We start from the raw sequence: 25,765 nt of genomic DNA on the forward strand, positions 1-25,765 counted from the left end.
GGGGAGGCAGCCAGCACAATCCTGCTTTGTTCCAGTTCTTTGAAGACTAAGGAAATAATTTTTAAAACAATAACCCTCCTTCCTGGGCTGTCACTTGTTCGTTTGCTCCGGGGACCGCTCAGTAACTCTTTGGTCTCTGTTATTTGTGTTTAAACTCTGTGTTTCTAACCACAGGTAGGAACTGGTAGAAGGAAGAAGGTTTGGGTTCATATGAAAGGCTGGTGATGCATTAATTGTGCCATTCTGTGTATGTTGTACACTCAGGAAGGGCCACAAGCCAGAGTCTCTCATTCATTTCTTCCTTTAGTCATCCATTCATCAAAGACTTTCCAGGCCTTGGTTTTGTGTCCAGGCCATTGTAGGAACTCTCTGTGGCAGAAAAGAAGTAAAATACATGGTTTTTGACTCAAGAAACTATAATTGGCATATAATAAAATTATTATTATTAATGGCAGCTGATGCCATTTATGGAATTCCTTTTACTCTGATCAGAAACTAAGCTAGAGACATTATAGATATTAGTCAGTTTAATCATCAGACAGTTCTTGAATGCTTTTCATCTAGGCACTGTGCTAGGGGCTGGAATAGGGCAAGAAGCCCCCAGGGGCTTGAGTCTGGCAGGAATTGCGTGAGTGATTGTGGGTATGCAAAGGGGCCTTGCCATTCTCAAAAGTGCTCCTTCTAGCAGCGTCAGATTACCCAGAGCTTGTTAGAAATATCAAATATAGGGCCCCCACCCAGACATGCTGATTCAGAACCTGTGCATTTTAACAGGGTCACCAGGTGATTCATTCGTGTGTACATTGAAGTTTGGGAAGCACTGGTGAGTAACCTGGGATGTAGCTTGGTCCGGGCTAGGAGAGCAAGGAAGGCCTTTCTGAGGCAGTGACTTTTACGCTGAGATGTGACAAATGAGCAGGGAACATCTAGACAAGACAATGACAGGTGGAGGGTGGGGTGAGTTCCAGGTAACAGGAGCAGCCTGTGGGCAGGCCGGGACAGCGAGGGCCAGCGTGATAGTGATAGCGTAGCAGAGCAGGGACCTTTTGGAGGAAGGCATTGTAAACCAGGCTAGAGTTTAAACCCGGTGATACCAAGAAGGGATTGGAGAGAAATCTTGTCCCCAATATATAGACAAAGATGGGCTGAGAAATTTGCCCAAGGTTACATAGCTAGTACTCACTGGTAAACTAATAAGAGCTGGAATTTATATCCAGTGCTCTAATTCTAAAACTTATTTTATTTTTCCTCTCTTTTATTTCTTAGATAGGGCCTCAGTCTGTCACCCAGGCTGGAATGCAGTGGCACAGTCACGGCTCACTGTAGCCTCAACCTCCTGGGTTCACCTCAGCTTTCTGAGTAGCTGGGACTACATGTGTGTGCCACCATGCCCAGCTAATTTTTTTTTTTTTTTTTGAGACAGAGTCTCACTCTGTCACCCAGGCTGGAGTGCAGTGGTGTAATCTCAGCTCACTGCAACCTCCGCCTCCTGGTTTCAAGTGATTCTCCTGCCTCTGCCTCCCAAGTAGCTGGGATTATAGCTGTGTGCCACCACACCCAGCTAATTTTTATCTTTTTTTAGTAGAGGCAGGGTTTCACCATGTTGGCCAGGCTGGTCTCAAACTCCTGACCTCAAGTGATCTACCCGCCCCGGCCTCCCAAAGTGCTGGGATTACAGGTGTGAGATACCACACCCAGACACCTGGCTAATATTTAAAAATTGTTTATAAAGATGGCATCTCACCATGTTGCCCAGACTGGTCTTGAATTCCTAGGCTCAAGCAGTCTTCCCACCTCACTCTCCCAGAGTGCTGAGATTACAAATGTGTGCTACTGTGCCCATTTTCTGAATCATTACATTAAGGTCATTAAGAAGACAAAATATACAGATGATATAATTCTGAATGCAGTTTTGTGTTATTTAGGATTTGAAGAACCTTATAATAATCTGGCTTAAATTTAAAAGATGATTAAATTTAGAATAAAATAATAAAACCCATGAGAACCCAGGAGGAAATGTTAAGTTCCATTTGAGCACACTTTTTCCCTCAAGTTTCTAGGAGATATGGCATAAAAGGAAACCCTCTATATAGATCGTTCTTGTTATCTGAAAGAATGAAGTAGACTTCTCTCTCAGGAAGAACCTTTTTATTTTCCTATCATTAAAGTATAAGAGGAAGCATGAAGCGATGGATTATGAGGGCAGAGCACTCTATGGCTGATCTAGGGTCATGTCTTTCTCTAGGGCTTCTGGGCTGGGCAAGCCCTGTATCCTTTCTTTCTGTCTATTCCCAGTGGGCCAGAAGGCAGGCAGGGAGACACGGGGGAGCAGAGACCCAGTGTAGCCTTGTGTCCTCCACATCTCAGTCCAGACATGTGAGGGTTGAGCATTGGCACCAGCTCAGACACACAGATCTCCTTTCAAGGTCCGGTGTGATTCACTGATTTCTAAGAGGACTAATTGGCCAACCCAGCCATTTTAGAGGAGCAGCGAAAGCAGACCCGTCCTTTGTGTTGGAGGAGGTTAAATGAGGAGATAGGAGCCCTCAAGTTCTAAAGCTATTCTAAATCTATTGGAGGATATGACCTTTAACCTTTGGGAGCTTTGGGCAGAGACAGCCCCTGCCTTCAGACAGCTCCAAGTGTGATGGGGGAGGCATAGCCCTGCGAAGTGCAGACTGGAAGGGAGAAACAGACCTGCCCCGGGGAGCTCCCAGGCTGATAGCAGGAACAGAGATAGAGAGTAAACACGTGCAGAAGTATCAGAGGTACCGGCTCCATGCAGCCATCAGAGGACTTTGGAACATGACAGTTTGCTTCTTCTTGCCTTTTCCTGCACTGCTGTAAAAGCCAAAGGTGCTCATTGCATCTGCAAAATTAGAAGCCAGTGGAGACAGCAACGTCCCCTTCATTAAGCTGGTTTTCTCTGCCCAGGGTTTATTTAAGGTTTCTGCTCATAGCCCTGGCAAAAGAGGAGAAGCTTCTGAGGCTGAGGCCAGCAGCTGGGCAACACTCAGGGAGAAAAGGCATCTCTCGCTTGGATTGGGCCAACTCCCCTGCACAGCCAAGGCCAGTGGTACCAGTAGGCGAGACATTTGCCGGCTCCCGCCTCTGGAGAACAGCTGTGCTTTCCAGCGGACGTTCCAGAGCCCTGTCTAGCATATAGTATATCTGTCTGGCCTTGGCAGAAATGGAATCCTTCTGTCTCCCTGCCCTTCCTACTCAACACCTCCCCTGGCAGCTGTGACTGCTGATGTCAGGGCAAGAAAGAAAGAGAACTTGAGGCTTACTGAAAGGGATGATGGATTCATTAGGAAACACTTGCTTTTGTCCCATAAATAACTTACACATCACCTTGAGCAAGTTCTCCATTTTCCCGTCAGTATTAAATCAAGGAAGTGTGGCAGAGAAGAAAGCTCACGTGATCTGAAATCCTGAGACCCAGGTTCAACTCCTAGTTCTATGACTGCTACCCACATGACCTTGAATAAGGGGATCCTATTTGTCCTCAGATACAGGATTTTTAAAAATCATTTGAGCTGCAGTTTTCTTATCTGTAAAGTGGGAGTGATGTCAATACCTACCATACTAGGTGGTTAGGATGATCCGTTATAGTGAATATATTGAAATGCCTTAAAAATTTTAAAGCATTTAATAACCAGTGTTATTGTTGAGGAGGAGATGGCTACCCTTCCCTTTCCTCCCCTCATGGTGTGGTGTTGATAATATTGAAAAAAGGATCAGACACAAAAATGAAAAGTTTATTAAAATATAAGATTAAGACTAGCCAAAATAAATACTCTGAGAGTCTGAGCAGTGGGAACAGTTAATTTATGGTCAATACTGTGCTTGGGCTGAGGGAGATAAATGGAAAACCAGATCTCAGGTTCAAAGAACTCAGAGCCTACTGAGAGAAATACGAATTAAGAATGGGAACAGTAATACATAATATTAACTGCTGTCTTTCAAATTCCAATTGCTGGGAGCTTCAAAAGAGTCAGGAATGGCCAAATGGAGTAAACGCTTTTTATTCTAGCTGCATGTATAAATGTATTCATTTACTCAACAACTATTTATTTTTGGACCACCTTCTATAGGCTGAACACTATTCTAAGTGTAGAGAATATAGCAGTAAACAAAACAGATAAAATCCCCGTCTCTCAAGGAACTTATTTTTATGGGGAAAGACAGATAACAGGGAAAGAAGTAACGTATGTAGTACATTAGGTGGTGCCAGGTGCTAGGGAGGCATAAGCAAAGCAGACAAGGGAGATAGGAGTGCTGGGGGAGGTGGTTGGCAGCCAGGAAGTTCCTCACTGAGAGGGGGACACTGGGACAAAGACTGAGGAAGAAACAGAGGATGGCAGGCAAGAATGGTGGCTTAGACCAGGAGAGCGGCAGTAGAGGAAGTGAGGAGACAACAGAAAAACAGATCCTTTTTTTTTTTTTTTTTTTTCAAAGTGGAAACAGGGTCTTGCTATGTTGCCCAGGCTGGTCTTGAACCTCTGGGCTCAAGTGGTTTCCTCCCCTCTTGGCCTCCCCAAGTGTCAGTCACTGCATCTGGCCCAGATTCCTTTTAAAGGTGAAGGTAATATGATTTGCTGATGGCTCGAGTGTAAGGTGAGAGAGAAAGAGAAAAGGCAAAGAATACTCTTGGGGTCTGTCATGAACTAAAATGGGAAAGGCTGTGTGTGGTGGGCCAGGGAAGTACGGGCAGGAGCTGTGTTCTAGTTAACAGCTCTGAGACGCCTGTTAGAAATACAACTGGACACGTCAACTGGGCAGTCGGATATGTGAGTCTGAAGCTCGGGGGGAGGTCTGGGCTGGAGATTTAAAACTGGGAGTTCCCAGCATAGAGATGGCATTTCATACTGTGAATCCAGATGAAATCACCAAAGCAGAAGAGAAGAGATCCTGGGAGGAGCCTGGGGCACTCCAGTCTTAAAACCTGGGGAGAAGCAGAGGAACAGCAGTGAGAAAGGAGGAAACCCAGGAGGTGGCAGTGTTCCAGATGCTAGGTCAAGGATGTATTTCAAGCAGGATGGAGTGCTCGCTTGTGTTAAATGAAGAATGATGAGAGCTAAGTTTATTTATTTACCACTGGACTCAGCACGTTGAGGTCATGGGTGACCTTGATCAAATTGAGTTATGGTGGGAGCAATCTTGATTGGAATGGATTTAAGAGAGGTTTGGAGAAGAGAAATTGTTAAGTCATAAATGTGGGCAACTCTCCTGAGCCGTCTCCTTGTGAAGGAATGAGAAATAGGGCAGTAGCCCGAGGGGAAAGTGGGGGCAATGGAGGCTCCTCAGGTTGGGGTGAATCACAGCATGTTTGTAAGCTGCTAGCAAGAAGCCAGCGAACAAGGAAAAGTTGAGGCAGGAGGTAGAGAAGGACTGCTGGAGCATCGTCCCAGAGCATTCTCCCAGGAGCAGACAGTTCACCCGCGGTGATGGAGAGAAGGCGGCACAGACGGGCAGAGGCAGGCAGGCAGGTGCGTGAGGGGGCGGCACCTGTGGAGGTTCTGTTTTGGTGACTTCTGTTTTTTTAATCAAAGAATAAACAAGGCACTCGCCCAAGAGTAAATGAAGGGAGAACCCAGTTTCCTTTAAAAAAAAAAAAAAAGAAGAAGAAGAGTGTAACCCCAGCACTCAGGAGGCTGAGGCAGGAGAACTGTCTGAGCCCAGGAGTTCAAGACCAGCCTGGGCAACATAATGAGACCCGGTCTCTAAAGAAAGTTTTAAAAATTAGTTGGGCATGGTGCTGCACACCTTTAGTCACAGCTATTCAGGAGGCTGAGGTGAGGTGGGAGGATTGGTTGAGCTGAGGAGGTCAAGACTGCGGTGAGCTGTGATTGCACCACTGTACTTCAGCCTGGGCAACAGAGCCAGACCCTGTCTCAAAAAAAAAAAAAGAAAAAAAAAAAGAGAAAGTATAAAGAAAGAAAAGATGCAGAACTTATATAATAAACTAAAAAAGGCCCAGTACGCATATCAACTAATATGTGGGCCTTATTTGGATTCTGATTCAAACATTAAAAATAAAAAGATATTTATGAGACAATTGGAAATTTGTACCATCAATGGATATTTTATCCTATTAAAATTACCAATTTTGGAGATATGATAATGTTATCAAGGTTACCTTTTTGTAACAGGGTCATTGTCTTTTAGACATAGATGCTGAAATATCAATTGATGAAATTAGTCAATGACATGGATGTACTTCAAAATAATCCAGTGGAGGGGTGGAGAGAAGGGAAGGTGGGGTGTAGATGAAGTGTAATTGCCTTTGGGTCAATAATTGTTGAAGTTGGCCGATGTGCAAGAGTCATTATGCCTTTTTCACTTCCATAATACAATTTAAACGAAGAAAAAAGAAGAGGGAAGGAGATGCCGGGGGCTTAAGAGGAAAAGGGAAGGTTGGAATTGCCATCTGGGACCGCCAATGAGGAGGAGAGGCATATGACTGTCAGATGTCACTAAGGGCCCACTTGAGATTCAAGAGCCTCAATTTAAAGTGAGGCCAGACGGCGGGGAGGTATGTGTGTATGTATTTCCCCAGCCATGTCCAGCAGCACATGCAGGCACAGAGTAGGTGGAAGGTTAGATTTGACCAGAGTTCTGAGGTTAGCCAATAAAATAGAAGCATTAAGAATACGATTCTCCCATGATATTGATGACATCTCTGAGGATCAGAATTATGTCTTTGCTTCAGGACTTTGGTTTGATTTGACTAGCTGATTTTCAAGTCCCCTGTCCCCACCACAGGTTTTGACCAAATTCAATACTCTGTCCTCAGCACTTAAAAATGATTTATTTGGTTGCATGAGCAAGACAAAAGGAGAGAGATGGGTAGAAGTGGCTCTACTTGCCTTGTCTCCCATTTTTCTACCCTTCTTTCCAAAGTGGAGGGTGGTCATCTGGGTTTGAGTGATTCCTCCCAGTTGGTCTGTGGCCGGGCCAGGTGTGACAGTCATGCCTCTCTTAAGCAATGACCTGCCTGCCTTGCCATTTTCACTTACTAGCTTGGTCTGTGGAGGAAATCATTGAGGTCCAGTAGGGAAACAAAGCACTATCTACAGAGGCCAGGTGTCTCCCATTTCCCTGATTATGGCTGGACCTTTATGGGGTGTCCCCCTCAGCCTCTCCTGTCCATCAGCTTGTGATCTTTCCCAAGACTGTTCCATCTGAGGCAGGAGCTTGGCTCTCATTGGCTCCCTTCTTCCCAGGTCCTACTTGCAGGACTGGGGGTCCAGTTGCCATGACCTACCTGCTCTAGCTTCCTTGGAGACATGTTTGATAGATCAGAACATGTCTCTGGCCAGGTCATGTTGACCAGTACAAATATGCCTCTGACTCACGGTATATTTTAAAAGAAAGACATATTGAATATGTAAACTAAATGTAGCCAGTATGGTTTTTATACCAATTTTTCTTTTGAGAATTATATTCGTTTTCTGAGAGAATCATGAGGGGACCTTTTTTAAAAAAATCCCCTGTAGTTTACTCATCTTTGTTTCTTCCACAGGATTGTTCACCAAGTATTTGTTGAAATTTTGTTATAGTGCCACCAACTAGGTTTCAGCATGGCATAAAAGGAGTGTACACTTGGGAACACAAACCTGGGTTTGATTTTGGCTTTGCCACTCACTAGCTAAGAAACCTTGGACAAGTTAGGCTTCAGATTTCTTCTTCTTCTAGTTTTTCGTGTGTGTGTGTGTGTGTTTGTATGTGTGTGTGTGTGTGTGTGTGTGTGTGTGTGTGTGTTTTCTGAGACAAGGTCTCCCTCTGTTGTCCAAGCTGGAGTGCAGTGGTGCAATTTCGGCTCACTGCAACCTCCACCTCCCAGCCTCAGGTGATCCTCCTGCCTCAGCCTCCTGAGTAGCTAAGATTACAGGCACATGCCGCCACGTCTGACTAATTTTTGTCTTTTTAGTAGAGATGGAGTTTCGCCGTGTTGCGCAGCCTGGTCTCAAACTCCCAGGCTCAAGCAATCCACCTGCCTCAGTCTCTTAAAGTGATGGGAATACAGGCATGAGCCACTATACCCAGCCTAGGTTTCAAATTTCTAATGCGTAAAGTCAGGATAATAGTTTTTTCCTTGTTGGAATGTTGGAAGGATTAAAAGAGATGGTTGCACTAGAAATGGATATCGGTTCTTAACTTTCCCTCACTGCTGCTGCCTTTTTTAACAAGCATGGCTCTGAAGGGATTACAATGTAGATATCTCTGTGACCTTAAAGAGATCATTCATCTCTGAGCTTCATTCACATTTCTTATCTATCTCTGCACCACTTTTCACATGACATTGAATGATGGAATCCAATTAGAGATTTTTGAGATCCCTTTCAGTTTAGATAATCTAGGTTTCCTTTGACTTATTGGAACAGATTTTCTTTTATTTTTAGGCCTCAGGTGCACAGAATCATAATCGTTGGTTCATGACTCACTCTCATCATTGGACCATGCAGGTCCTGCTCTTTTTCTTTCTCTTTTATTTCTGCTCCTTCCCTCCCTTTCTTCCTATTCATCCATCGACCCATCTGTTTGCTTATTTGTTTATAATAATAAGTATCTACAAACCTACCACCCCTAACAAAAGCTAAGACCTTGATAATTAGCAAATGTCTAATCTTATGATTCCCTCACCACCACCAGTACCACCAATCTATCCTCTCTGCCTCCTCCACTACCAGAAGCAATTGTTATCTTTTGATATTATTTTTAATTAATTAATTATTATTATTTTTGAGATGAGGCCCTGTTATGTTGCCCAGGCTGGAGTGCCATGGTGCAGTCATAGTGCCTCACAGCCTGGGACTCCTGGGCTCAAGCTATCCTCCTGCCTTAGCCTCCCGAGTAGCAGGGACTGAGGTGTGCCGTAGCACACCTGGCTTATTTTTAATTTTTTGAGGAACTGACATGCTGTTTTCATTAGAGGCTGTACCATTTTACATTCCCACCAACAGTGCACAAGGCTCCAACTTCACATCCTCTCCAGTACTTGTTATTTTATGGGTTTATTTTTTAATAGTAGCCATTCTAATAGATACGAGAAGGTATCTCGTTGTGGTTTTGACTTGCATTCCCCTAATGATTAGTGTCGGTGACTTTGAGCATCTTTTTATATGTATGTTGGCCATTTGTGTATCTCCTTTGGAGAAGTATCCATTCAAGTCCTTCACCCATTTTAAAAATCAGGTTTTTTGTTGTTGAGTTGTAGTAATTATTATCTTGAATCCTGTTTTCTTTTTTTTTCTTGGCTTACGTTATCTTACCGCATAGGATTCTAATTCACATTTTGACTTCTGTGTAATATTTCACTGTTTGACTCTACCACAGTTTCATTATCCTTTTCTCTGTTGAACTTTTGGGTTTTTCCTAGGTTTCTGCTATGATTGATAGGACTGCTAGGGACAGTTTTGTACATGTGCAAGAGTATCTCATGGGTATATATCTAGGAGAAGATTTGCTAAATCAGTTTGTGAATGTTCAATATTAGAGGTAATCCGAAACTTTTCCCAAAGTGGTTGCGATATATAAGAAATATATAAGCAACAGATAAGAAATCCTTTTTCAACACTTGTTATCATTAGACGTAGTAATTTTTTCCAATTGAATGACTGTAAATTGGTTTCTGATTATGGTCTTAATTGCATTTCCCAGATCACCAATGTGTTTATTAGCCATATGTATTCCTCTTTGGCTCCTGCTAGATGTCTGTTGGATTGTTTATTCTCTTATTAATCTACGAATGTTCTTTATAAAATATTTCAAAATATTTTGATAGAAATCCATTGTCAGGTGTGTGTATCTCCATTGTCTTCTAAGTTTTAACTTAACTTTTCACGTATCTGAAGGCTTTTTTCTTCCAAATGAGATTTATTGAGTTTTAAGTTACACAAAACAAAATTCACCCTTGCCAGGTGTGCAGCCCTGTGAATTTTGCCAGACACAGAGTTATGTAACCACCACCATAAGCAAGATACAGAACATTTCCATCATCTCAGTAAGTTCTCATGTACCCTTTTGGGGGTTAATTCTCTCCCCTTAATCCCAACCCTGGGTAACCACTCATCTTTATTCTGTCCCTAGGGTTTGCATTCTCTAGAATGTCATATAAATGACATGCTAGAATATGTCACTTTTTGAGACTGGCTTCTTTTACTTCATGTATTTGAGATGCCCCTAACTTGCTGCATGTATCAGTAGAACGTTGCTTTATATTGCTGTATAGTATTCCATTGTATCGCATACCATGGCTTATTTCCAGCTTTTGACAATTATAAATAAACTGCTATAAATATTACCATATACATTTTTGTGTGGACACATATGCATATTTTCTTTCTTTTTTTTTTTTATACATGCCATGGTGGTTTGCTGCCTCCATCCCCCCATCACCTACATTAGGTATTTCTCCTAATGTTATCCCTCCCCAATCTCCCTACCCCCTGCTATCCCTCCTCTAATCCCCCACCCCCAACAGACCCCAGTGTGTGCTGTTCCCCTTCCTGTGTCCATGTGTTCTCATCGTACAGCACCCACTTTTGAGTGAGAACATGTGGTGTTTGGTTTTCTGTTCTTGTGTCAGTTTGCTAAGAATACTGGTTTCCAGATTTAACCATGTCCCTGCAAAGGACATGAACTCATCCTTTTTTATGGCTGCATAGCATTCTGTGGTATATATGTGCCACCTTTTCTTTATCCAGTCTATTGTTGATGGGTATTTGGGTTGGTTCCAAGTCTTTGCTATTGTAAACAGTGCCAAAATGAACATATGTGTGCATGTGTCTTTATAATAGAACAATTTATAATTCTTTGGGTATATACCCAGTAATGGGATTGCTGGGTCAAATGGTATTTCTATTTCTAGATCCTTGAGGAATTGCCACACTGTCTTCCACGATGGTTGAACTAATTTACACTCCCACCAACCGTGGAAAAGCATTCCTATTTCTCCACATCCTCTCCGGCATCTGTCGTCTACAGATTTTTTAATGATTGCCATTCTAACTAGCGGGAGATAATATCTCAATGTGGTTTTGATTTGCATTTCTCTAATGACCAGTGATGATGAGCATTTTTTCATATGTTTGTTGGCCACATAAATGTCTTCTTTTGAAAAGTATCTGTTCATATCCTTTGACCACTTTTTGATGGGGTTGTTTTTTTCTTGTATATTTGTTTTAGTTCTTTGTAGATTCTGGATATTAGCCCTTTGTCAGATGGGTAGCTTGCAAAAATTTTTTCCTATTCTGTTGGTTGCCAGTTCACTCTAATGATTGTTTCTTTTGCTGTGCAGAAGCTCTTAAGTTTAATTAGATCCTACTTGTTTATTTTGGCTTTTGTTGCCATTGCTTTTGGTATTTTAGTCATGAAGTCCTTGCCTATGCCTATGTCCTGAATAGTATTGTCTAGGTTTTCTTCTAGGGTTTTTATGGTGTTAGGTCTTATGTTTAAATCTTTAATCCATCTGGAGTTAATTTTTTTATAAGGTGTAAGGAAGGGGTCCAGTTTCAGCTTTCTGCACATGGCTAGCCAGTTTTCCCAACACCATTTATTAAACAGGGAATCCTTTCCCCATTGCTAGTTTTTGTCATGTTTGTTAAAGATCAGATGGTTGTGGATGTGTGGCGTTACTTCCAAGGTCTCTGTTCTGTTCCATTGTTCTGTATCTCTGTTTTGGTACCAGTACCATGCTGTTTTGATAACTGTAGCCTTGTAGTATAGTTTGAAGTCCGGTAGCATGATGCCTCCAGTTCTGTTCTTTTTGCTTGGGATTGTCTTGGCCATGCAGGCTCGAACTGGAAAAAACTACCTTAAACTTCATATATGCATATTTTCATCTCTCTGGAGTATATACCAGAAGTAGGAATCACAGGTCATATGCCACTGTATGTGTAACTTTCTAATAAACTGCCAAACTGCTTTCCAAAGATTCTCACCAGCAATGTATGTGAGTTCCAGTGGCTGTGCATCCTGAGTAGGACTTGGGATTATGAAGGCTTTGTTTGTTTGTTGTTTAGCCATTCCAACAAGTGTGTAATGGTATCTCATTGTGATTTTAATTCACATTTCTGTGTTGCACATCACTTTGTGTTTGTTGGCCATACATATATCTTCGATGAAGTATCTGTTTAGCAAAATGATCTTTTGCTTTATTTTTATTAGGTTGTTTCTTACTATTCCATTGAGAATTTTAAAATATGTTATGGAACAAACCCATTATCAGATCATCAAATATTCTTCAAATATTTTCTTTCAATCTGGGGCTTGTGTTTGCATTCTTCAGCAGTGTCTTGCAAACAACTGTGTTAGACTCCCGTAGTCTAGACTAGCCCTCCCTGCCCCCTCACTGTGTGGCAGGCATGCTCAATCCTGGGTTTCCCCAGGTCACTAACAATCACTCTGGCACCTTGCAAAGATATTGGCTCTCCAAATTGTTTACTGTCCTGTTTGGATTGATCTAATTGATGACAGTGCTTACATCTGTTTTGAACTTTCCAGAGAGAATCATTCAACTTCCTAGCATTTCAAAAACCTTGTCCTCTTGCTAATGGCTTCAGAAAGCAGGTCCAGTTATACTGAAATAAGTAACCCTGTTTTAGATGAATGTAAGATTCACTTAGCAAAAGAAGTTATCAAGGAAGGTTAACACATCTCCTTTCTTGTAAATGTCATTATTGGGCCCTCATGATGCTCTTAGCATTTGGGCAATTTATTCTGAGGAGAAATAGCTTTTAAATACACCTGGGAAAGTGTTTTAGTTTTTAGAATATATACTACATGCTACCACATAATGAGAATGTGTGTGTGTGTGTGTGTGTGTGTGTGTGTGTGTGTGTGTCTATGTATGGGTTTTTGTTTTTTCGGTTTTTTGGGTTTTTGAGACAGAACCTTCCTCTGTCACTAGAGCCAGAGTGCAGTGAAACAACCATGGCTCACTTCAGCCTCAACCACCTGGGCTCAAGTGGTTCTCCTGCCTCAGCCTCCGAAGCATCTGGGACTACAGGCACACACCCCATGCCTGGCTAATTTTTGTATTTTTTGTAGAGATGGATTTTTGCCATGTTGCCCAGGCTGGTCTCAAACTCCTAGGCTCAAGCAATCTGCCACTTTGGCTTCCTAAAGTGCTGGAATTACAGATGTGAACCACCACGCCCAGCCTTAGAATATATTTTTATAATGTTTCCATCCAGTTTGTATTACTTTATATGGCAATAGATTTTTCCCCTAATTTGTTTTTGCTTTCACTAACATTAAATTGATTCTGTCAAGAGAAAAATATAAGGTATAAAAATTGGAAAGGAAGATATGTCATAATTATCTACAGATTATATAATTATTTACATAAATACAAAAAGAATCAACTGAAAACTATTTTTAATTAAACTTTTTATTTCGAGACTGTTATAGATTCACATGCAGTTGTAGTAGATAACACTATACTTTGCTCAGATTCCCCCAATGGCAAAACTGTAGTACAGTATCACAACCAGGAAATTGACATTATACTGTCAAGATCACCAGAAGGATGATGATCTTTTATGTTGTCCTTTTATGACCACAGCACCTCATGTTGCCCTTTTATGACCACACCCATTTCCTACCACCACCTCCCCCTTCCTTAACCCCTGGCAACCATTAATCTGTTATCTATAATGTTATCACTTCTGCTCCATAAATGGAATCACACAGTATGTGACTTTTGGGGGTTGGCCTTTTTCATTCAGCATAATTCTCTGGGGATTCACCTAAGTTATGCATATGTCAATAGTATCAATAGTCTCAATAGTCCATTCCTTCCTATTGCCAAGTAGTATTCCATGCTGTGAGCCTACCACAGTCTGTTTAACCATTCACTCATTGAGGGACACCTGGACTGTTTCTAGTTTTTGGCTATTATGAATAAAGCTGTTATAAACGTTTATGTACAGGTTCTTGTGTGAATATAGTCTTCATTTTTCTGGGGTGAATGCCCAGATGTATATATGCTGGGTCGTATGATAGTTACATGTTTAATTATTTAAGAAACTGCCAAACTGTATACTAGACTGGCTGTACATTTTACATTTCTACCAGCAACATATGGGTGATCTCATTTCTCCACATCTGCACCAGGCTTTGGTGTTGTCACTATTTTTTTTTTTCATTTAGTCATCCTAATAGATGTGTAGTAATGTCTCACTATTTTTTTTCTCATTGTGGTTGTAATTTGCATTCCCCTAATGGCTGATGATGTTGAACTCCTTTTCATGTGCTTATTTGCTGTCTGTATATCTACTCTGATGAAATGTATTTTCATGTCTTGTGCCCATGTTCTGGTTGGATTATTTGTGCCTTTACTGCTGAATTTTGAGAGTTCCTCACATATTCTAGAACTAGTTCTTTGTCATCTGTGTGGTTTCTCCCACTCGTCGTCTTTCACAGATAAAAGCTTAATTTTAGTGAAGTTCAGTTTATCCATAAATTTTTCCTTTTATGAATTATATTTTGGTTTCAAATCTAAGAATTGTTTGCCTAGCTCCAGGTTGCAACAATTTTCTTCTATTTTTATTGTACAAGTTTTTAGTTTGACATTTATGTTTAAGTCAGCCATCTAGTTTGAGTTTGTCTTTGTATAAGGACTTAGGTTAAATTTCTTTTTTCTTTCTTTCTTTCTTTTTTGCCTAAAAATATCCAATTATTTCAGCACCCTTTGTTGAAAAGACTATTTTTTCACCATTCGTTGAAAAGATTGCTTTTGCATCTTTATCAAAAATTAGTTGAGTATATGTGTGGGTCTATTTTTGAATTTTTTTGTGTCTCTTCCTTCACCGATACCATGTAGGTTTGGTTACTATAGCGATATAATATCTTTGAATTGGGTAGACTGACGCTCCTATGTTTTTCTTCTTTGTCAAATTTGTTTTAGCTATCCTTGTTCCTTTTTATTTCCATATAAATTTTAAAATAATCTTGTCCAGCTATTAAAATTTTTGTTGGGATTTTGATAAGGATTGCATTAAACCAGTATATCAATTTGGAGATAGTTTGCATCTGTACTGTGTGGAGTCTTCCAGTTTATGAACAGAGTAGGCCTCTTCATTTACGTGGATATTTGATTTCTTTAATCAGTTTTGTGTCATTTTAGCATACATGTCCTATACATGTTTTGTTCATTCTATGGCTAAGTATTTTTGTAGATTTTAATTGTTATTGTATTTTAAATTTTTGTTTCCTTATGTTTATTATGTGTATATAGAGATAGATGATTAATTTTTATGTTTGTCTTGTATCCTGCAACTTTGATGTATTCATTTATTAAGTTTATTTATTTATTTATTTTTAATTTGAGAAGCAAGAGCTTGCTCTGTTGCCCAGGCAGGAATGAAGTGGCACCTTCTTTGACAACTTCTTAGCTCACTGCATCCTTGAACTCCTGGGCTCAAGTGATCCTTCCACCAGTTCTAGCTACCTTAAAATCTTGTAACTTTTTTTTTTTTTTTTTTTTTTTGTAGACAGAAGGTCTTACTATGTTGTCCAGGCTGGTTTTGAACACCTGACCTCAAACTATGCTCCCACCTCCAGCCTCACAAAGTGCTGGGATTACAGGTGTGAGCCATTTTGTGTGGCCTCATATATTAGTTCCAAGAGATTTTTTTAAATCAGTTCTTGAGATTTTCTATGTAGACCATCATCTTATCTGCAAATAAGAACAGTTTTATTTCTTCCTTTCTGGCCAATATGCATTTTATTTCCTTTTTTTTTTTTTTTTTTTTCTTTATTCTATTGGCTAGAACTTTCAGCACTGTGTTAAATAAGTGTGGTGAAAGCAGATATCCTTGCCTTGTTGTTAATTTTAGAAAGAAAGCATTTGGTCTTTCCCCATCAAGTATAATATTATCTGTGTATTTTCTGTAATTTTTTTTTATCACACTGAAGAAATTTCTCTCAATTCCTCTTTTTCTGGGTTTCAAAAAAAAATCATGAATGAGTGTTTCATTTTGTCAGATGCTTTCTCTGCATTGATTGACATGATCATGTGATTTTTCTTAATTAGCCTGTTCATATGGTAGATTATACTGATGAATTTCAGAATATGGAACCAGCCTTGCATCCCTGGAATGAACCCCATTTGGCTATGGTGTATAATTCTTTGTATTTATTGCTGAATTCTGTTTGCTTATATTTTGTTAAGGATTTTTTTAAATGAATGTTAACATTTTAACATTTCGTTAAAGAAACGGAGGTGTTGAGATATCGCCCAGGCTGGTCTTGAACTCCTGGCCTAAAGCAATCCTTGTGCCTTACCACCTCACCCGGTCTGTTAAGGATCTTTGTGCCTGTATTTGTGAGAGATTTATTGATTTATAATTTTCCATTTCTTTTGTTTCATCTCCTTTTTTAAATTATGGACTATCTATGTCTGGTTTTGATATAAGAGTAACACTACCTTCATAAAATTAATTAGGAAGTGTTTCTTCTCTTCTGTAAAAGAGATTTTATAGAGTTGGTGTTAATTCTTCTTTAATAGTTTGGAGGAATTCTCTAAAGAAACCATCTGGCCTGAAAGTTTCCTTTTTTGAAAGTTTTTAAATTATTAATTCAATTTTCTTAATGATAAAGGAATTCAGAGTATCTATCACATATCTGGAAGTACAGTAGTTTTTGTTTTTTGAGAACTTGGTCATTTCACCTAAGTTTTTTTGTTTGCTTGCTTATTTGTTTTTTGAGATGGAGTTTCACTCGTCGCCCAGGCTTGAGTGCAATGGTGCGACCTCAGCTCACCGCAACCTCCATCTCCAGGTTCAAGTGATTCTCCTGCCTCAGCCTCCTGAGTAGCTGGGATTACAGGCATGCACCACCACACCCGGCTAATTTTTGTATTTTTAGTAGAGACGGGGTTTCTCCATGTTGGTCAGGCTGGTCTTGGACTTTTGACCTCAGGTGATCCGCCCGCCTCAGCCTCCCAAAGTGCTGGGATTACAGGCATGAGCCACTGCACAGGGCCCATTTCACCTAAGTTTTAAAGTTATGTGTGTAGAGTTTTCCTGGTAGTTTCTCATAGCCCTTTTGTCTGCAGGGTCTGTAGTGGCATCCTTCTTTCATTCTTGAGATTGATAATTGTGTCATTCCTATTTTTTTTATTTTTCAGTTTTGCTAAAGGATTGTCAATTGAATTGATCTTTTCAAAGAAGCAGTTTGTTGTTTCATTGATTTTTCTCTGTTGTGTTTGTTCTCTATTTTATTTATTTCTGCTCTTTATTATGTCCTTCCTTCTGCTTGCTTTTAGATTTTAGGGTGGGAAGTTGACTCTTCTTTTACTAGTTTCTCGAGGTGGGACCTTAGGTGACTGATTTGAGGTGTTTCCTGTTTTCTAATGTGTGGATTTAGTGCTATAAACTTCCCTCTGAGCAGTGCTTTAGCTGTGTCCCTCAGATTTTGATATGTTGTATTTTCATCTTAATTCAGTTCAATGTACTTTTTCATTTCAATTGAAACTTTCTCTTTGAATTATGGATTATTTAGAAATCACATTCAAGCCAGGCACAGTGACTCATGCCTATAATCCCAGCTACTCAGGAGGCTGAGGCAGGAGGATTACCTGAGGCCAAGAGTTCAAGACCAGCCTGGACAACATGGCAAGACCCCCATCTCTAAAACTATAAATAAGAATAAATTAGATGATGTGGTGGCATGCACATGTAGTCCCAGCTGCCCAGGAGGCCAAGGCAGGAGAATTTTCTGAGCCCTGGAGTTCAATGCAGCAGTGAGCTATGTTCACACCAGTGCACCCCCAGCTGGGTGACACAGCAAGGCTCCATCTCTAAAAATTTAAATTTAAATTAAAAAAAAATTGTGTTCTAGGCGCAATGGCTCATGCCTATAATCCCAACACTTTAAGAGTCTGAGGCAGGGGAGATCACTCAGCCCAGGAGTTTGAGACCAGCCTAGGCAACATATTCTAAAGACCTTGCCTCTACAAAACAATAATTTAAAAATTAGCTGAGCATGGTAGCACATGCCTATAATCCCACCTTCTTGGGAAGCTAAGATGGAAGGGTCACTTGAGCCCAGGAGGTTGAGGCTGCAATAAGCTGTGATCATGCCACTGCACTCCAGCCTGAATGACAGAGCAAGACCCTATCTCAAAAAACATTTTTTTAATTTAAAAATAGAAAAATAACTTTCAATATGGTAGGATTCAAATTAGTATGCAACAATTATTTAAAATAGCTTAATGAATGATCAAATGCATAGTAATAAATATAACCAAAAGTTCATAATTTGTACAATAAATTTTTTAAATGAAATTGAAGAATTCCAAAGAAAATTTGAATAAATTAAAATTCATATCACATTCTTAAGCGTCAACATCATGTTATTTCTAAGTTAATTTGTAATTTTAATATGACTCCAATAAAAATATTACTCGATTTTCTTTAGGAATGAAAAAATCTGATTCTAGAGGAATCCATGAAAAATTTGACAAGGAAGAGTAAACAGAAAAGTTTTTAAAGAATATAAACTCGATTATAAAACTACAGTAATTAAAATGATGTGATACCAGCACATGAAGGGATAAACAGATGAGTAGAAGATAAAGTCCAGAAATAGATCCAAACACAGAGGAGAATTTAGTACTGTGTATGCTTGAAAATGACATTTCAAACCATAGAGTAAAAGGTAAATTTTTAAATAAATGAGTTGGGATCGTCACCATCTTATATATAGCTAGATCCCTTCTTCACATGATTTCAAAGTGAGTTTCAGATGGATTAAGATTGAAGCACAAAGAAATTACCAGGCTGGGCAACATGGTGACACCCTGTCACTACAAAAAATTTAAATATTAGCCAGGTATGCAGCTGTGGGCTCAGTGCTTGTGGTTCCAGCTACTTGGGAAACTGAGGTGGGAGGATCACTTGAGCCTGGGAGGTCAAGGCTGCAGTGAGTCATGATGATGCCACAGCCTGGGCGAAAGAGCAAGACCTGTCTCAAAAAAAAAAAGGAAGAAGAAGAAGAAGAAGAAAGAAATTAAACCATAGAAATATTAAAAACATGGAAACATAAAAATAATCTTGAAAAAAGAAAGCCTAAATATGACACAAAACATAGTGAAATAGAAAAGATCCAATCAACTATGAAAAAAATTTCATGCATAGCAAAACCACCACAAATAAAGTCAGGATAAAAATAATGATGTGGACAATTTGCAGCCCCTCTTATAGACAAGGAGTCTCCTAATAAGAGTTCCTTCAAACTGATGAGAATCAATCAACTGCCCAGTAGAGAAATCAGCAAATAATAGAATATTGAAATTGACATGGTTTGGCAGTATCTCCACCCAAATCTCATCTTGAATTGTAGTTCCCATAATCCCCACATGTGGTGGGAGGGACCTGGTGGAAGGTAATTGAATCATGGGGGCAGTTTCCCCCATGCTGTTCTCGCGATGGTGAGTAAGTTCTCACTAGAGCTGATGGTTTTATAAGGGGCTTACCCCTTCACTCGGCCTCATTCTTGTCTCTCCTGCAACCATGTGAGGAAGGACATGTTTGCTTCCCTTTCTACCATGATTGTAAGTTTCTGAGGCCTCCCCAGCCATGCTGAACTGTGAGTTAATTAAACCTCTTTCCTTTATAAATGACCCAGTCTTGGGCAGTTCTTTATGGCAGTGTGAGAATGGACTAATACAATAAAGTGAAAATACTCAATCTTACTTATAATAAGAGAACCACAAAAGAGATATCAATTTCTGTGTGTCAGATTGTCAGAGATCGAAAAGATTAGTAACACAACATATTGGAGAAGGAATGAGAAACAGGAACGCTCATACATTGCTGGTGGTAGTATAAATTGTCACTACATTCATGGAGAGCAACTCGGTCACATTATCTTTGACCTGGAAATTCTGCATCCAAGAATTTATTTGAAAAATAGTCTTGCAAATGTAAGAATTACATTTACCCAAAGATATGTATTGTAGCAATTTTTAATATGAAATGACTACAAGCAACCTAAATGTCTATCAGTAGAGGATTAAGTAAATAATTATATGTTTATTCAATGAAATACCACGGAGTTTTTAACATAACAAGGCAGTTTTATATGAACTAATATAGAAATATACCTAAGATAGTTGTTAATGGCAAAAAGCAAAGGAAAGGAAAATATGTATAGTATGCTAGAATTTAAAAAAACACATGCATGTGTGTATGTGTCTGCAGAGACTATCTCTGGAAGGGTACGTAAGAAACTAGTAACTGGTTGTCCAGGGACAGGGGATGAGTGGAGCTTGAGAAGCTGTGGGACAGAGTTGGAAGGAGGATGTTCTAGGCTCGCCTCAAAACTATATTGTCTATACTTTTGTATCATTTGAGTTTCATACCATGTGAAGGGATTAGCTATTCAAAAAAGTAAGTAAAATAACTATTTAAATGTTTAAGTAAGAATCCTGAGAGACAGAGACAGAATGATCTTTGTGTCCTGAACACAGACTAAATATTCAGGGGGTGGAGGCACATGAACCAAGAGTCAGGAGAATTTTGATTGTGTGCTTCTTTAGAAATACATCCTTATGGAATTATGGAATTCCAAGATGAAAAAGTGTAAGAGATCCCCAGACCAGCTTATATTTTATGGCAGAGGAAAGGACAGTCTGAGAATAAACATTTGCTGAGGAAAGATCTGTAAAGAACCCCAGACAGACATTAAGATATGAATGCTGAAAGAGAGGGGTTAGAGCTCATTAGCAACCCCAGACACTCCCTGTCATCAGTCCCATATGCTGGATACTGCTTTTGTTGCTGGGGAGTGTCTTCCATACCTACTCTCCTCGCTTCCAGCTCAGACCTCCTTCAGAGGAACCCAGCAGATGTCTGCAGCGTGGCTGCTTTATCTGACCTTCTAGGATCTAGGGACAGCACCCAAGTGCCTGGAAAACTGACCATGGTCTCCGCCTTGCTGTGACCTAGAGCTGCTCTTCTTGCAGGCTGCAGGATATCATGTGCCTTCTTGGTCCCTGTTCCTCCCTGAAGTATCAGGTATCTTTCCTGAAACATTCCTATACCTGAGTCAGAGGGAGAGCCTATTTCCTGGATTCTAAGTTTCACTTTTCACAAAGCCTAAAGTCCTATGACTGATGATCAAATCACTGGGGATAATTACAACTTCATTCATCTTTAAGGATTATCTGTCTGTCTGTCTGTCTATATATCTGTTCATCTATCCTCAAATCGCTGCCCTCGTTTGATCTCCACAGCAATCCTATAGGTACATCTGATCTCTAATTTTCAAATGGCAGTAAAGTATTTGTATGAATATTTGGTTTTCCAAGTACTTGCCTCTATGTTATTTCATTGCAGTCCCCTTACAACTCTCATATAGAAAAGGAAGGTTTTATTAACCCAGATATACCAATGAGGGTATTGGAGAGGCAACTGTGGAATAGTGGGCCTTTGAGATAAGAACATGTGGGTTTGACTCACATGGATTTTTTTTTGTTTTTTGGTTTCTGGTTTTTTGTAGAGACAAGGTTTCGCCATGTTGCCCAGACTGGTCTCGAACTCCTGGGCTCAAGCAGTCCACCTGTCTCAGCCTCCCAGGGTGCTAAGATTACAGGCATGAGTCACCGTGCCCAGCATCACATGGATTCTTTACACATATTTCCTCAGGTGTAAATGGGGATAATAATGTCTATATCAGGCAAGGCACAGTGGCACATGCCTATAATCCCAACACTTTGGGAGCCAAGGTAGGAGGATTGCTTGAGTTCAGAAGTTCAAGTCCAACCTGGGCAACATAGCAAGACCTCATCTCTACAAAAAATAAACAAAATTAGCCAAGTGTGGTGACACACACCTGTGGGCCCAGCTACTTGGGAGGCTGAAGTGGGAGGATCATTTGAGTCCCAGAGGTCAAGGCTGCAGTGAGCTGTGATCCTGCCACTGCACTCCAGCCTGGGTGTCAGAACAAGACCTTGTCTCTAAAATAATAATATCTATATCATGTCATACTGGATTTCTGTTAGGATTAAATGTCTATCATTTAGAAAAGTTTCAAGAATTAATATTCCAATGATTTCCTATTTCTTGACCTGTTCTATCACTTAAAGTACTTTTTACTTTGAAAATGTTTTATGGAAGAGGAGAGAATAATATAATGGAACTTATGTATCCATCATCCTTGTCAATAATTATCATATAAAGCCAATCTTGTTTCAGCTATGCCCCCACCCACTCCCCCTTTTCTTTTGTTAAACAGTTTTGTAAATAGTGAGGTATTTCCCTGACATCCTTCAAATGTGACTAATGGCCTATTTAGGATTATTTTTAAATATTATTGGGAATTCATAGACTTAAATGCATTTGTTATATTTCTCCCTGTTGCAGTTATCCGTATTGATACTCAGCTTGACCACAGAAATGTTGTTCTGCTTGGTTTCTGAGTCCTTTTGACATGACTCTCGTAGTCTTTAACACTCTGTTTGCTTTTTTGGCATGACAGGATATTCTAGGCTTATCTTGTATGTTTGCCGCATCAAATTTGGAGACAGTCATTTCTCTGAGGAGGCCCAACTCTCAGGGAATGGTATTTAGAATTCGCAATCTGATTGCTAGAGGTGCTCATTCCTACTAGGATGGTCATTGTTTCTAGGCCTTACAGTGAACAGAGCTAGGAAACGTGCATGCACACGTGTGTGATTAACCTAAAACATGAAGGGCATACTGATACCCTCAGTTCACAATCAAGACTACAGAATTTTTACCCAATTTCATCAATCTTACATTTGTATCTCCTTTCAGCCAGCGAATCTTCTTTCCAAGCAACATCAACAGTGTTACTCATTTGATTTATTCCACAGTGGACATATAATAATATTATAGTACCATCAATAATATGATTATTTAATATGATTATTTAAAACAGTTTAGAATTTATTGTGGGGCACAGGGCATTTCTTTTTATCTTTAGGGTACATCTATCTAAGGCAAGCTTGTCCAACTCACAGGCCACATGCAGTCCAGGATGACTTTGAATGTGACCCAACACAAATTTATAAACTTTCTGAAAACATTATGAGACTTTTTTTGCAATTGCTTAAACTCCTTTTAGTGTTAGTGTATTCTGTGTGTGGCCCCAAGACAATTCTTCTTCTTCCAATGTGGCCCAGGGAAGCCAAAAGATTGGACACCCCGATAAAGTTACACAGTCAAATTACTATTGTTTTAATCTATGTGTAGTATGCCAACCAACTGAACTCAAAGGTTCATTTCTTTCATTTTATTTTCATCTTTATGTAATTCTTTGAAACTTTTTTTTTTTTTTTGAGATAGAGTCTTGCTCTGTCACTCAGGCTGGAGTACAGTGGCACAATCTCAGCTTACTGCAACCTCCACCTCCCAGGTTCAAGAGATTCTCATACCTCAGCCTCCCGAGCAGATGGGATTACAGGTGCCCTCCATAACATCCAGCTAATTTTTGTAAAGTTTAGTAGAGACAGGGTTTCACCATGTTGGTCAGACTGGTCTCGAACTCCTGATCTCAAGTGATCCGCCAATCTTGGCCTCCCAAAGTGCTGCGATTACAGGCGTGAGCCACCACACCCGGCCCCTGTAGGTCTTTTAAAATGTATTTTATGCTTTATCATTGTATTGTCTTTTTAAAATATGTAAGCAAATGAATATATATTCTTGTATTCCTCCTCTCTTTCCTAAATAAATGGTAGCATATTAAACATTATTTTCTATCATGTGTTTTTCACTTAACAAGAAGCTTGGGGATTGTAGGCATATAGGGTATATTTTGAATAGATTTCTGGAATTGGGATTGTTGGGTCAAAGAGTAAATGCATACTTATTTAGATAGCTATTGTCACATTCCCCTCTACAAAGTGGACTATACTATTTTCTGCAGACACTTTTTTTTGGAGGAGGGGAGATGGAGTCTCACTCTGTTGCCCAGGCTGGAGTGCAGTGGCACAATCTCGACTCACTGCAACCTCTGCCTCCCAGGTTCAAGCCATTCTCCTGCCTCAGCCTTCTGAATAGCTGGGACTACAGGTAGGCACCACCGCACCCAGCTAATTTTTGTATTTTTGGTAGATACAGGGTTTCTCCATGTTGGCCATGCTGGTCTCGAGCTCCTGACCTTAAGTGATCTGCCCTCCTCGTCTGTGCAAAGTGCTGGGATTATAGGCATGAGCCAACATGCCCAGCCTCTTGCAGACACATTTTAATGTTGTTACAAATGACAAAATGGAATATGTTATCTCTACCAAGAAAGGTTATATGTTGTTCAAAAGAACTGGACTTGAACCCCGCTAACTAATGGTCTGACCCACTCTGTCATGCCTTCTCCCCGTGTTACAGATTCAGAAATTGAGTCACACAGGGAAGTGTCCTACTCTAAATGACGTAACCAGGATTTAAAATTTGCATCTCCTGACCCTGAAATTGGATCCCCTTTCAATGTGTTATGGATTTATTTACGGTAAACTTGGTTTGCTTATCAGTAGACAGAGAAGAAAAACATAGTCGTTCTCCTAGGAAGCTAAAAAATTAAGGAGATGATCGTGGGTAAGTTCTCCCCTGGTGTAAGAGAGATTCTTCGAGATATGGCTTAACTTCTTGCAGTGAACAGGGAATCAGCAATTAGACTATGGTGTCAGGGCACTAAGAAATGGTTACGGATGAGAGAGACAATCACTCTTGCAGGATCTGTCCTGTTTTCTCTTTTTTGATTTTGTTTTGTTTTTTGCAGAGTGCTTTGAACTTCTTTGAACAAAGATGCTGTTACGCTATGCAAAACTTTACAAATGGATGTAGACAGAGATGTAATTTCCCCAGTGAATGAGCAAGCTGCAAACCACAAAGCCTTTTTTTTTTTTTCCTTTCTTAGAGTAACCCTGGGTTTTCCTTTGTGCTTGCTTGAGACAGGTTGATTGACTTATGTGCAATTTGGGACGCTGGAGTTTCCCTTTCTTCTGCAGCCTGGAACGGAGCCTCCTGTGGTGTTGAAAGAAGGAGGCTGAATGAGGCAAAGAAGGTAAGCAGGACTTGGGCCTGGGTGTATGTCACTGGAGGGGTGAGGGTGGGGGGACATTCCTGCCTCCTGCCCCTTCTCTTTGAGAAGGGAAGCCTGTTTGCCTGGCCGCAGGAATCTTCGGAGCGGCATCTCTTTTCTTCTCCCCAGAGACAGAAGCCCTGAGTTGCCGCAGAACTGCATCCCAAGGTTCTCCCTGCAAGGAGGCTGCTGAGGGTAGCGTTTGAGCCTTCTTCCCTGGCAGGGACAGTCAGCCAACATTAACACTGGCATTGTCTCAATGTCCACCTAATTGAAAAATCGGGTGACAGCTTTGTGACCCACACCCTACTTAGTCTGGACCTCCACAACCTGGGAGCTCTTGACTGACAGCCCTGGCATATGGGGGACAGTCCGAGAATCCCTGCCCTAGGGTGGGGCACTGGGACCCGGCAGATGGACAGTTGTCCAGGCTCAGTAAGCAGCCGAGATTCGCAGCACTGAGCCACGCCCTGTGCCCAGGGTCTGCCTTGTTCCATTCCGGGTTAGATTTTGCTGCCACTCCCAGCAACCCCTGTTTTACTCTCAGGCCCCGGTGGCAGGCGAGGATGAGTGACAACTGAGGGCTGCAATTTTGACAGAGCAGTAAGGGCAGTAGTGACAGACTGACCGAGGCTGCTGGGCTGGGAGACTCTGACCTGGAGGCCTGCGCGGGGCAAGGTTGCCTTGTTCTTTGAGTTTGGGCATCTCTGCC

General features: G+C 40.6%; 1 protein-coding gene across 28 annotated transcripts in view; it reads left to right on the forward strand.

The window, feature by feature from the left end:
* Positions 1 to 25,765, forward strand: part of NFASC (neurofascin) — a 201,811-nt gene that overhangs the window by 73,718 nt on the left and 102,328 nt on the right. For all 28 annotated transcript variants that reach the window (XM_012459367.2, XM_012459376.2, XM_012459382.2 and 25 more), the window contains exon 2: positions 24,927 to 25,035. In XM_012459367.2, coding sequence (XP_012314790.2) covers positions 24,927 to 25,035 — 109 coding nt within the window. The remainder of the gene's footprint in view (positions 1 to 24,926; positions 25,036 to 25,765) is intronic.

This window comes from Aotus nancymaae, unplaced genomic scaffold (assembly GCF_030222135.1).
Source record: "Aotus nancymaae isolate 86718 unplaced genomic scaffold, 86718_ANA_hifiasm-v0.15.2.pri h1tg000039l, whole genome shotgun sequence".
Taxonomy (NCBI): domain Eukaryota; kingdom Metazoa; phylum Chordata; class Mammalia; order Primates; family Aotidae; genus Aotus; species Aotus nancymaae.